General features: G+C 38.9%; 1 protein-coding gene across 1 annotated transcript in view; it reads right to left on the bottom strand.

Annotated features, from left to right (window-relative positions):
* Window positions 1–14747, bottom strand: part of CPNE4 (copine 4) — a 184206-nt gene that overhangs the window by 9841 nt on the left and 159618 nt on the right. Inside the window, exons 12-13 of the mRNA XM_062496747.1 lie at window positions 12515–12569; window positions 3412–3463 (exon numbers count right to left, since the gene is read on the bottom strand). Coding sequence (XP_062352731.1) covers window positions 3412–3463; window positions 12515–12569 — 107 coding nt within the window. The remainder of the gene's footprint in view (window positions 1–3411; window positions 3464–12514; window positions 12570–14747) is intronic.

Below are 14747 nucleotides of genomic sequence, written 5' to 3' on the forward strand. Positions count from 1 at the left end.
ATGCTGACGAATGAAATTACTTCTGTAAGATCCTAAGTCAGTTTCAGTTTACATGGAGACTTGCTCACTCATAAGATTTTTTACTCAACGATATTTACAGGATAGACGGGTGCAGACTCATTACTAACAAATGACACGGAGTTGTAATTGTTTTACAATGACACACATACAATCCTATGAAAAAGTGGTGGAGAACAGTTTTCTCCCCTCAGAGATAGCTACAGATATGTTTTTCTATTTCAGTGCCAACAGACAAAAGAATTTGCTCCAGCTATAGCTGCGATTGGCTGAAATGTAAAGTAGTGTTACAAAATTTCCCCTGGTAATTCCAGTGACTAAATTATGTATTGCACAACTGACCTTTTGTTAACTTCCAGTTTTAAACTTGCTAAGGATTTCATGACATATACTTAATGACGTTGCACGAAGGCCTCATAAATCTTCCCTAAGATGATAAGACACACTGTACTTTTCTTCTTATGCAGTAAAATAATGTAAGATAAACCTTACTCCCTGCATTCCACAGAGATTTAGTGTTGTTCATGTCAGAAGGTTGCTCTCATCTTAGAAAGAGACATGTTTTAGAAATGTAATTTCTTATTTGCTTTCTCAGATTAATATATTTTAGAAATATTTACTGTCCATTCAATCCCAACTCAACAGGATATGTGAGTGGATTACTTTGAAGCTCGCTGTTCTTGTACTCCTTTATCTTAGGCAGAATCAATGTGCATTTTTTTCACAATTCAGCTCTTTACATTTTCATTTGGAATCCACTTTCAGCATCTCCAGTGAGATACAGTGTATGCATACATATATGGGTTTAAGACAGATGTGTAGAAGCATTCATTCAGACTATAGGCTGTTGCCTGCTTTCTTCCTCAGATTATAAACGAAGTATTAATTACAAGCCTATAAAAGTAATATACTATGAATATACTAAATATAAGACTATAAATACTAAAATTTTCAAGAGTGGAAATGATAACAGGTGAGGTTATTAATATTTTATGAATTCCAGTGCTCTTGATCTCTATACACTCCCTGTATGTAGAGTGATGCTTCACACTATCTTGTGCCAGCAAAAGCTCTACTTCCACAGAGAAAAGGATTTCATTCCTCAAAGGCAAAATAGACACATACTATTTATATTGCATCCAACCACTGTTTCTTTGTTTAAAACAAGATACTCTTAAGCAATTTTACTTTATTTTCTGGCAAGTATGCCAGATATTACAAAGTAAAATAATCACTAAGCACTTTATCTCCTCGCTCTTGCATCCTTTCTCCACATGACTTGCTGATTTTACTGTTTCCTGTGACACATAATACAGTGAGAGCACCTAGAAAACATCATAGAACAAACAAGCACCCATGACAGGAAGATAAGTGAGCTGCAGCAGACAATTAAACAACACATTTTCTGTTTTTTCTCCTCTTCTTGCTTTCACCCAGGTGGATATTATTTTAAAAGGTGTCATTTAAGACAAACAAGTGCTTTTAATATCTTGCAGATATAGGTGCAAATGTCTCAATATTTCTTCCCTGGCATTCTTTCAAGCTGCAATGATTATTTTATGTTTTCTTAGGCCTAAAACTGCTTTCAGGCGATGTACTAACTTAACAGATACCTGAGTCTTATGAAAAGATACAAATAAAGTTTAAATTATTAAGTGACAAAAGCCAAGCCTCATAGAGAAGCTCCTTCCTGGCTTTTTAGCCCGTTTCATTTCCATTGTTAAATTTAGTTTTGCATATGGAGGGTGATTTGGATAGTAAATCCCTTGCTTACAGAAGGTTTGTCTGTCCAAACTCTGCTGCTGCCAGCACCTGGATGTGGCAGCCTTTTCAATCAATAAAAATCATTATATAACAATGCCAGTGTGGTAAAAGAATTAGCCTTGAACTCAAAAGAAGCAGCAAGGGAGGGGTAGGGAGGATAAAAATTGGTGTTCTTTGTATGGACTGTGAGAGCTTTTCTCTGTAGTTTGCAGGGGGTCACAGATATCCTGCAGTTAGATTGAGAAACAAAGCTCTACTTGAACACTACACATATATAAATATGTTATCACCTGATGCTGACCACTGCTTTGTGTTTTAATGGCACGTTATAAAATATGATGGTCCAGACAGACTTATGAGGTCTCTTTGGCTTCCCCATCCCATCCCCACACTGAAGTCTCAACATCAAGCTGGCTTACAAGCTTACAGGCACTTCTAGATGCATACACGTAACTTCTGCTTCTTTGGACTCCTTAAAAGCAATGTAAAAAGCTGTGTGAGCACATCAAGCAGCTGTAGGACTTATGTCCAATTGTATTTCAAACGTATGACCTGCAAAGGCTGGGGCAATCCAACAATTCAAGCGCAACAACAAAGCAGGAATGCCCAGTGAACCAAAAAAACATGTCTTGCATTTAAGATGTGTGAATTCTGAATTCTTTTAATGTCTCTTTCCCTTAAATTGCTTGTCCTCTCTTCTTTTCCTTACTTCATTTCTTTGCATCTTAGTTCTCATCCTGAACATATTTGCTGTCTATGCCCAAAAGAATGCCACTAATAAGCATGAGAAGGGCTAAAAGAAGCAGCTAGAAAATTTGAACAGGAAGAGCATTTTGAAATATCCAGTTCAGTATTTGGATGGAAGCAGAAGGATAAGGGAGAATAACAACCTGTGGATTTTAGACAGCAATGATCAGCCGAGCAAGACTCAACTTACTTTGTTTAGAGGTTATTTTCCTATTACTGTCTTTTACAGAATGCATGAATTGGGGCAGGAGATTTTAGAAAGACAGCATCAGTCAACGCAGATCTCACATACAGCAACATCTGCTTCATAAATCTGGCCTCTGATTACAAAGGATTAATGATTTTTGGTAGAACATATCAGTATCTTACACTGTAGCCTCCTCCTGCATTTGCTTTCAGGAAAGTAGGTTTCTTTCTACCACAATAGTAATCAGCTGCTTCGCTGCCCTTTACTTGCAGCAGGCTATATAAGCCTGGCTCTAAAAGCCAGAGAAGACCCAAAGAACTGGCTCTAAACTGAGGGAATTTTTGATCACAGAGGTTTACAGCCTTCTTTTTCATATCCTGCCCTTTTATCCTGCCTGTCTTCTGCAGCACAACCTATGATGTTGTGGTAGCTGAAGATTTTCAATTAGTCTAACTCTCAGAAATAGTGACTCCAGGAAGTCCAAGTGCTGAATGTCCACCTACTTTTCAAGAAATTAATGTATGGCACTTTCCAAGATTTCTAAATTTAAATTTAATGGTTTGGAACCTGTCAGGTCCCTAAATCCTAGCCTTCTTTAATAAAAACACTTTGAATAATACTCAAGTGATACAATGAAAAAATGCACATTTTGCACACAGCAAATCTATGGCAGTCTGTCCCACTGTGAGCGTTACCTGCACATTCTGGGTTGTCTTCATTGAAATTGATTGCAAAGTCATGAGAGACCTACAGATAAACAGAAAGAAAAGAAGACTGCTGTCAGAAAGATTATTTCAAGAAGACTTGTGGTTAAACACTCTTGACATTTTTTCTGTGGTAAACCTGAGACCTTTCAAGCTTTCAGCCATTAAGTGTGAAATACAGTCCCAGCCGGTGCTCCCTGCAGAACCAAAGTAGCAAAACTGGAATCAAACTTGTCAATAACAACAAAACTAAACAAAACAAAACAAAACAAAACAAAACAAAACAAAAAGCTAACCAACCAAAAAAAAAAACAAACCAAAAAAAGGTATAAAGAAAACCCACCCAAATACATAAAAAATCATATAAACATGGTGTCAGGATTGGGCTATCAGTGCTGGGCACAGAAGAGGAATCTGTTGCTGAGGAAATTTAAATGCCAGCACTCCCTAGCTCAGCATCTAAGACTGCAGAAGAGGGAAAGCAGATTGTGGTACAGCAGTGACAGTAGAAACTCAGCTCACTTCTGCATCCTGACCTCACTGTGTGAACAGTTCCTCATCTAAGGTCAAGGTGTACTGGGAAAGTAATTCTCCAGAGAAATCAAGGATCCACTGTGGAATGGTAGTGTAAGAAGTGTAAGGATTTTAAGTTGGTTAAAAAGTTAGATTAGTCTGGGGAATAATACATTTAAAAAAATCATGAAGACTCTTGGTTTTCCTTGCAGGTAGTGAATATTCCAATCTCTCTTTCTCTCTCAATCTATCATTAAATCCTACAAAGCTGTTTTATTAAAAGAAATCACTCATAATAAAACAAAGTTGCTGATTTTCCAACAAAACAAAGTATTTTGTATTTGGTGCCCTGCAAATATAATGCAAGACTTCTATATGCTTAAATAATACTAGGCACTGTAAGTCTCCAGTTCCAGAATTCCTCTTTTAGGTTTATTCTTGCCTGCATTTTCCTTTTTCAGATTCCTTTTTACTTCTTTCTTTCATCACTGGAAAGTCTCGATTCCTTTTAATCTCTATGGCTGTGAAGCCCAGCCTCTTGTGTTTGTCTTAATTTTTCTTGAATGAAAAAGCTCAGATTTTGTCTTGCAATGCATAGTGTGTGAAAATATATATATATGACTTAAAAAAAGTGGCTGAGAGTTTAGCAGGTAATTTGCATAATTTTAAATTGTATTTAGGTGATCACTCCAGATTTAAGAAGGCATTTATGTAACTGCAATTAAATACACATTTAAAGCTTTATAGATCTCTGTAGGATCTTCAAAAGTGCCAGCATTCCTAGTGATATGGAAAGCAACCCCCTGTACAATGGGATCAGGATTATTTGCAAGAAGAGATTTATTTGTTGGGTGTTGCTGTTTCATTTGCTAGTTTAGATGTCTTGACAGCAGGCTATGGAAATTGGTCTATGACTAAGGGGCCCATAGATCAAATAGGTGACTGCAGAGAAGCTTCTGTGCAAGTGAGGTGGTGTAAGTTGGCTAATTACTGCCAAAGAGAATTTGTCATAGAGAAATTGAATTTCCTCATCATATGCTCATCTTGCTTACCACAGAGATGCCTACCATTATTAAGAGGTTAAATAAAGCAGTATTTGTACCATGATGGAAAAGGACTGAAGCAAAACCTTACTGAGAAGTCTGCAGTTGCCTCAGCCCAGCCAGGCATTGAGCACGCCTACACCAAGCATCAACCTTAGAGAGGGTTTTACATGGTACATTCAGTCTATCCTACCTGGACATGGAAGATAATGCAAGAAGTCACTATTTATGTTCCTTACTGAGCAGCACAGAGGATCGGGGCTGCCAGATACACTTCAGAAGTGCTCCAGAGTCCTTCTGCCTGGCTGCTCTGGATGTCTCTCGGTGCACTTTACCCAGCTGGTATCTGCCAGTCTCATGACCAACTGCTGGCCAAAGGCAATTGCATCTGTCAAGAACTGTTATGGGAATTTTCACTCATTGATATTTTTTGTTGTTGTTCACTAGCCTTTCTATCTCCCTTTGGCTTTCTGTATTTTGCATTAACTGCATTATGAAAGCAAGAAGAATAGCAATGCATGTTTATGTATTGCAGACTGATTCTTCCAACACTGTCCTCTTCATTCATTTTATTAGTTTATTCCAAATGCACTTGAAATTATACCTAAAGGAAAATACAAATCTTTTCAAAAGCTATGAATACACTATTTTAATCTCACATGCAAGCATGGTGTGGATGCTTTTGTTGCTATACTTCTTCCAGAATCACATAATGCAAACAATTTATCTGGTTCAGAGCTATGGCACCCAGGCTATTATTTAAGAAAAATGTAGACAACAGTTCAGACCAATAAGGAAAGCCCAAGTCTAGTCAGTGTGCACAATGATCCAAAAAATAATACTGTCTGAGCATCGGCTGCTATCCTCCTAAAGCAAATGGCCCTCATACATTGTCATCCTGATTCACAAAGAGCAGAGTTAAAATGTACCCTGAGGGCAGCACAGGAAACACAATGAATGTGCAGAAGCATTGGCTTGTTTCCTATGCTCTCTGAGCAATATATCACAATTTAAACAAGATTTAAGTATAAAATGAAGGAGAGAAGCTCTTTGAGCAGCTCATTGGTGGTTCAAAATCAGGATATCATCACCCAAGGCGAGCCAACAGCAGATACTTTTGAAGCACAGTTCTCAAAATGCTCAGAACTTATCCCCCACTCTATTAAGCAAAGCCAACTGTGCTTCAGCCTGCCCCTTTGCTATCTTCCTTGTGGTGGCCAGCACTCAAGAGTGTCCAAACCAGCAGAGACTTCAGACTTACACCATGTACTGATGGCCTTACTAAACTTGGGCTGCTACTTGATAGGACTCCATGGAGAGCTCATCCAGGGAAAAAGGTGGTTTGGATCATCAATTTCCCTCCTTTTTCCTTTTTTTTTTTTCTTTTTCTTTTTTAAATTAAACATGTAAGGGTTTTGTGACTGAAGGGCAAACCATGCTGGAACAGAGAACCAAAAGCTGGTATACTCAATGGCATCTTTCCGATATTGAACGACACAGCCTTCGAATTACACTCCCAGAACTGATAAACTAATGACAAAAAGGAAGCAAAAGTTTGATCACCTAAGATGCTGAAGACTGAGAAATTCTCAGGGGAAATAAGAAGATGCTTGGCTGTTCAGAAGCAGGCATGTTTATATAACTTACCAGGGTGGTTTGTATTGTGAATCGACCTAACAGTCAGAAAATCCTGGAATGTGTCAAGCCACACAAATGCAGAATGACTGCTTTGCATCAGTACCTGGCACAGAGAACTTTGCCAAGAACTGCAGACTACGGTCTGTGGTGGGAGCCAGCCTCACATTAAGGAATGTCACAGTCACAAAACCCTGAGTGTGTCATGGACCCTGGACTAAGTTTCAGATATGGAGCTGATCCTCTGCTCAGCCCTCTTGTCTTTAACATCGATCCATAAAAATAAATCCATAAAGGGGAAGAAGAGAAAAATGCTGGCATGCTGAGGTGATTGCATGGGATCAGCCTGCTGTTACTTGGGCTGCTGCACAGATCTGCACTCAAAGCCTACTCAAGTAGCTAAAGACATTCACTTGCACTGTATTAATCTTTTCCCTCTGCAGGGCTCCAGATACATTCTTTGGCAGATACCATCATGCATGTGGGATTATTAAACCACTGCTGTCCAGGAACTTCCTACACTAGGAGCATACTATTTCACAGGTAATTCCTTCAAGGTTTTTAACAAGCAAATTGTTGGGAGTCAGTTTTTTCTTTTTTTTTCTCCCTCTCCTCCGTGTGGATTTTTTTCTGGTTGACATGCTAAGATGGCTAGTGATAGGGGGAGGCTCCCTGTTCTTTTTTGACCAAGACACAAATCAACTAGCTCTACCATATATTATGATGTAGATTACAGTGACAGCATTTCTGAGGAAATGACCATTAAATAAACAGTACAGAATATTTTTGCTAAGACAGGTTATAGAAATGCTGTTTTTTACCACTGTACAATGCCTCCCCTGTCTGTACACACATAGTGACAAATACCTGTAGTTTTCCATCAATGTGATGGCACCCAGGAGACTCTTGGAAGAATCATAATGATACTTCCACATGCTTAAGGCCACTTTTATAGAAAAGTCACTTTGATTTAACATAGCAGGGAACTTATTTCCCTCAGATTTGGATGCAATGAAATTCATCCTCATAGCATGGCCCTTGCTAAAAAATGTTTCTCATTGAAGATGAAAGGAAAGGAGAACTTCCTAGTTGGTGAGCATTTTTGAAATTTCTTAAAAAAAAAAAAAAAATTATGAATTCAGATAGAAACCTCAAATCACAAAAAAACCCCTAACTTGGAATCTGAAAAATAATAAACCCCCCACCATTGATAAAGAAAATTGCTGGAAAGCTTTTGAACTGTGCAAAGACATTTTATTTAAGTTTCATTGAAACTTGTTATTCTAGTTTGGCCTTCATATTTTTAAAACCCCTTTAACTGAATTTCCATTTTTCAAAATAAGAAGCTATGTTTTTTACTTATTTTCAAATGCTGAATATGGATGCCTGAATTCTGAAAATTAGTAATCCTTTTTCCCCCCTCTCTAGATTGCTGAATTCATTTAAATTAACCGCCATGTCCCAAATAGCTCCAGCTTTCCTCTATGGTGATGGTACCAGGACTATTTGACAGACAAACTGACAAATTCAGATGCTGAGGAAAGCTTTCTTAATGATTTAAATAGGGATCATCAAAAATCCATTAACAATACATGCATACAAGTGTAAATGCCAAAATGCACTATACTGGACACTTATCTGTGAATAAATTGAATGCTATTAAGCCACTGCCCATCAGAAAACTAAATATGAAATGCCCACATGTTTTGCAAACGCTTAAGACACAAATGAATCTCAAGTACTCTTGGTCAAAAGCTATGATTTTCAGAATGCTCATTAATCAAACAGTTTGGGAGCTGGACAGCTTGTGTTGTTTCTCGCTAAGATACATTGTACACATTTCTGCCTGGCAAAGCTGGGCCATTTATTTTCCTTTATACTTCATTTTTGTGCATGCTGCACAAGTTTCCATGTCTAAATCCAACTTGCATGGATAAGGAGACTAATTCTGTTTTGTCCCTTGGTCTGTTACAGATCCCTTTTCTTGTCAGGTTTGCATATATATATGCATTTTTAACCATCAATCTCCCAAAAAGTGCAGGAATCATAAAGACCACAGCACTTCTCAAGTCCCTCACCTGTCCAAGAAACCAGTGCAGGTTAGGTTTGTAAAGATGCTGCACTGTGTCTGTAGCTGCAGTGAGTTTGTCTCCAGCACACATTCACGTCAAAAGCAGGGAATGAAGCTTTCACTAAAAATACAGAAGCAACCAGGACTCTCTTAAAACAAACTGCAAGTTGTTTAGCACCTATTCAGGTGTCAGCCTGCAATTCTCCTTTAGGAAACAAGCCTTCATTGATGGTAATCCACCTGTCATCAGGCTGACACAGTTTGAACTTGCTTTTCATTTTAACAGTAAATTTTGTGCTGCTTTTTGGTTTTTCAGCCCCTTTGAGTCCTGCCTGCTAAGACGTCAGTGTGTGTGGTTTGCTTTCTTTCCTCCTCTTCACCGTGACCTTTCACAGCCGTGTCTGAGTCCATATTATCTACCACCACTTCACTTGATATCAGACTTCTCAGATGCTTCTTTCATTGCAAAGAAAAACCCCAAAAAACATTTTGCAAGTTTTGTAGGACAGAAACTCACAAGAGAAATATTTCTCTCGCAGGTTCACTTAAATAAAGGAGCAGGGCGATGTGTTTGTCAGGTCTTGGTGGAAGAAGATAATATTGTCAAATATTAGATGAAAGATCTCTAGACTGATGAGGAATGATATATATATGGCATGTCTTGCTTCCTTCACTCCCACAGTTTTCTTATGCCACTAAGAAACTGCTGGTTTTCGACTAACAGCTGAAGTGTGTCATTTGGAGCTGAAATGAGGGAAAATAAAGTCAACACAACATAGCAGTGTGGTCTTCAAATGGAAATTCTGTAGAAAAAATTAATAAAGACAAGATTTAAAGGGGTACAACATCAAGATATTTATGAAGAGCCTGCAGAGACAGACACTGACATAACTGAGGAAGGAAGCTTGTGTTGTTTAGGTGGCATGAGGGCTCTATGGTTACTTAGGAACCCTTGGCAGTGGGAGTAATTTCTTCCATTGCCCTAGCAATTTGTTGTCTACGGAAGGAAATATAAGACCAGATGCTGGAGTGCAGAGACCAACATGTTACGAGCAGGTTAGATCATTAGGACTGGAGGCTTGAAAACAGACACTCTTAAATTAATCGGAAGCTCATTTATCCACATGATGGGGCCAGAACTTAGAAGTTTTCATAATGATTCAACCTAAAATTGAAGATGTAAATTATTGCAGTAATGACACTGCTCTCCTTTAGTAAAACAAATGTATGGTATGTATGACTTTGTAATACCTGTGACTGAAAACATGAAAAGATCATCTGAATAGCAGAAGATCTGCACTGTTGCTGTGATGTCTAGAGTGTTACCGTACTTTTGCAGCAGAAAGTAAGAGGTTAAGGAAGAAACTTGGGAGCACTTTTTTCTACAGTCTCTGTTACTTTTAATTTTATCTGTTTATTCTCTATTTCCTATGCATATTTGCTATGTTCCATATCAAACACTAATCATTGTTGGCTTTGAATTAACTTTCTATCATTGTAGACTAAATTACTGAAGGGTTTTCAGGTTTATAGGTCTTGAGTTAATAATGCATCATGATGAAGCTGACTCTTCAATCTTAAAGGATGTATCTTTCAATTCAGAAAAGCAGTCAAAGCCAAGCAGGGACTCACATATTGATATAGTTTATTTTAAGAAGCCAGATACTTTTTATGGACTGTGCAGAGTATCACAGGGAGGGACTGAACAAAGAACAATAGCACATATGACTGTTAACTCCTCATGCAGTTCCATCTGGATGTGCCTGTGACAGACACCAAGATGATTATTTGTCCCCCATCTGTTGCACAGAAGAGTTAAGTCTCCTGCAATGTGGTTCTTGTCTTCTTCAAAGTTTTATTATGTTTGTGAGCTGCTGCCATGTAGTTTTGTCTTTGTCACTTTCTGTCACAAGTTTTCATAGCAGAGATGAAAGATGTTCTGGCCTTCACCTGCATTGCCATTTACTTTGGGACTTGTTTTATTTAGTCACACATATGCAATCCACAAGCAAGCAGCCCCATCTTCTGAAGTTTCTCCTTACCTTTCCTGAACTTTTAAAAATCTGAGCACCTGGAGTCACATTCTTTTGCTTGCTTTGAGAAGTTAGCAACAGACAGACTGCTCAGGAGAGCTCATGCTACAGGATAAGACTTCATTCATGCATGGACTACTAAGTTCAATGCAAGCCTCTGAGTTTCTTAAGGGTATTTGTCAGGAAATAATCCAAACACTAATTCTGCCAAAGCAAAAAATCAATTGGTATTGGTGATTGCAGGAATATCTGGTTACACAGACCCCTGAAGTTACTTTCTGGCACAACATCTGTTTTCCAGCTAGCACCTGAAATGTGCTCTCACGATCAGGTGAGAAGGATGATATTGGAGTCTAAAAAAGCTGGTATGTTGCCAATAGGCTCATGGGATCTGAAGCATCAGTGCTACCAGCTGATTATTTTGGCTGAGAAGAGCAGCTTTGTGCTGGGATCTTTATTATACTTGTCACCAGGAAAAGACTTGAGTTGTCACAGTAACACCTTCCTACAAGCTAGTCCTTAGATAAGGATGGCTCTCTAGGACTGGACAAGCTGTTAAGCTTTCCCCCATACACTGGTGGCCACCTGGGAGATGATGGAACAACTGGGTCCTGACACACCACCTTAAATAGCAGTAATGGTTGTCAGCTGCTGCAGTTCCAACAAACATACAACAGACACAGATGTTCTGGGCTCATAATACCACATTAAAATGTACACCAAAGCTCTGGAAGTTGTCTCTGACTTTGGAAAGCATTAATGCAGGTGTTGCCCTTGAGGAACAAAGCAAGGAAAAACTCCTTGCTAGGCACAGACAAGCTTAGAAAGCAATGTTGTTAAAACACACATTAACTTACCTTAGACATCTGTTTGCAAGGCATGTATCAAATTTGCTGTACATCACTGTTATTCTTCTGCAGGTATCAGACCTATAAGCCGTGAGGAACACACTGCATCTTTTTTCACATGCTGATTCATGTGTTACAATGCTGAATGCACACAATCCCTCTCAGAAATTCTTACCTGGCTAGTGTTCACCTCCCTACCTCAGCCACGGCCCAGAGACACAACCCAGAGCAGGGCACACAGGAATACTGGATGAAGTGTGGATGATTAGATGGCTAATACTTCTCCTTTCCAGGCAGTATCTGAGCTGCAGAGTCCCCACCTGGACATTGCTTACTTATCTATGCAGAACTACTCTTCTGCCCACACAACCTCTGTGAAACAAAGGATTCAAATGTCTACTAATTTCTTCTTGGGCCTTTCTCTGTTGGATGCTCCTTCTTTTTCACTGTCTTCCCTCCAACCCTACCAGATGGCATATTTATGCTCACAGTTGCAGCATAACTGCGGGTCACTGTCTTTTATTTATTTATTTTTTCTGTTTATAAATACCACTTCTCTCTAGCATGGCTACATGCTCTTGTATTTCTCTTCCTGTTATTGATCATGTCCACCATCACACAGAAATTTGCCACAGAGAAAACTCTTCTCAAGTCTTTATTTTCAGGAAGATGTTTGACAAGAGATGTTCAAAACATAATTTCTCCTCTTAGGATCCACTAACAAAGCTTTGCTAATACCATAAAATATTTTGGGTGTTATCAAACAATTATTTTAACTCTAGCCCTGCCTGATTTCTGGTTTCAATGAGTATTACTGGGTGTGAAAGCCAGATGGAAGAAAAAAAAGCAGAGGAGCTGTTCCCGTTTACCATTGCCCTGCTTTTTACCACTTCTCCCTTATTTTGTGCCTCATAACTCAAGGAAATTAGAAAATTACACTTAGGCACCTACTTTGTATTCTGGGGGTATTCTTGCTCCAAATCCAAAGGCTGGGAACATTTTGTCACTGGAAAAGAATGAAAAAATATAAGAGTACCCATAGAAAAAATAGTGTTACAATAAACATTTATTCCTCTGTATGCATTCATGAGAAATGTAAAGCAGCACAAAAGCACAGAAAGGTCTTTTAAGTCAACTGATGGCAGAGTGGAAGAGCATTGGATTGGAGAAGTAGGGTTGTGCACTGAACAGATTGGGGGGAGTGTTATGGAAGATTTTTTCAGGTGAGCTCCTAGTATTTTTTGGCAGTTAAAATCAGTTGGGGAATACCAAGAGATCAGGATCTCCTGTATTTCCACACAAATGCAGTAACAAGTCTGTATTACCCACTCTTTTGCATTAGCTGGCTGAAGCAAGGGAGTTTGTTGACTGAACAACCTGTAACATTTATTTCATATAAATATGGATGTGCTCCCCCAGCTCAGAAAATGGGTCTAGTGAAGATATGACTCAGATTAAAAGTGTTTACAAATTTGGGCTCTTAACAGTTGTCCAGTTGCTCAAAAGGGACTTCCTAAAATATCCAAAAGGGGCAATTTCGTGCTTCCAAACCTGCAGATTATGTAAAGCTTCCCACCCGTTTCTTTACTAGTTCCTCTAAAATATGAGATTATTTTAATTAGGCACAGGTTGACTGATAACATGCCAAAATGCCTTGGCATGGTCAGTTTGCTTTCAGACACTACAATGAGGTTATTCTACCCCAGTCAGATCTGCAAGAGAAAAAATACCTGATTCAGAGAACCTGGAAACTTCAAGGCTGTTAATACCCTTTCCGAAATGCAATGTCTCACACAGCCCACATGCTGTCAAGCTGCCTCTTCCCAGATGGCAAAGTGGAAAACAACAAGCTGCAAGGAATGTCTTGTCCCTGAGTCAGCAAAGCACTTGATCATACACTTGAGGTTAACAATTCACTCAAACATATGCTTAATTCCAGACATATCCTGAAGTGTCACTAATGTCACTGAACTGTACTCCAGTTCTCTGATGAATCAGACTTGATTTATCCTAGTCTACTTATAGGATTTCACAGCCCTTGGAAAAGTTGATTTCCAACTACCATGATTGAAACTTTTAAAAAATCACAGGAGAGGTCAACAGCTTCGGTATTTTTGGTGTAGTTCATGAGATAGCCACTCCAAGTATTAACTGAATAATTCACATCCCAGACATACTCCAAAAAAATAATAGCACCCATTTAAGCTGCTTGGTTCTTTTGTCTGTCATAGGCTGTTAAAAGCACCATGATATTTCTGATACGACTTAAAAACTGAATAGCTTAAAAGAAAGCAGAACTGTGTCCCCTCTGCTGCATAAATCTTGGGAGCACAGTTCTGTGTACCATATGTTACACCATGTGACAATGGATCTTGGAAAGGAAGACTAACATCATTTGCATGGTAATGAAACATTATTTTCCCAAGAGATGTCAGAAATGAAGTAGCTGCTGACATTCAATGCTAACCACCTGCTGATAGCATTCTCTTTGATTAAACACTTCTGGAAGTGGGAAAGCCCTTACAAATGAATGCAGAGAATTCAGGAGCACACTTTGAGGGCAAGAAATAAGAAACAACTGGAAAAGAATCTGAGAGGGGGAAAAAAAATCTTGTTTTACATCACTGGTTAAGCATGGCTGGATTAGAAAATCAAACTCTGTGGAGCTGCTGTTAATTGATTGGGGCAAGAACAAAGAAAGACTAAAGAAGGATTTTACTTAGAATTTTATTTAGATAGACCGTAAGTGTCTAAGTTCAGTGTTGGCAGCAGTTATACAACTGAGAGATGCCTGAACCCATCCAGTGCCTGAATTCTACTGCAATGTTTCTGGAGTGTAAACAAGTGTAGGCACTCTTGTATCTACAGCTCCATCTTCTGCTCTGCAGCAATTCTGAGACACCAGTAAGCCATACCTCCAGCAGCCTGGATTCTCTTTCTGGTGGCAAGACTCCCACATTCCCAGTCACACAGTGGCACAGCCCCCACTGCTATTCTACACCCAGAATACCTTACCTCCACACTCAGGACACTTGTCTTTATATTTGAACTTCCCACATCTCCTTTTTGAGTAAGTGCAGCCATTACACTGTGAAATAGTAAAGCAGGATCACGTACCCCTCAGGATGGGGCTCCATATGGCTGCTTTTTAGAAGGAAGTACATGAACTCTAGAAAGGAAGGGT

The sequence above is a fragment of the Cinclus cinclus genome, chromosome 1, assembly GCF_963662255.1.
Source record: "Cinclus cinclus chromosome 1, bCinCin1.1, whole genome shotgun sequence".
Classification (NCBI taxonomy): domain Eukaryota; kingdom Metazoa; phylum Chordata; class Aves; order Passeriformes; family Cinclidae; genus Cinclus; species Cinclus cinclus.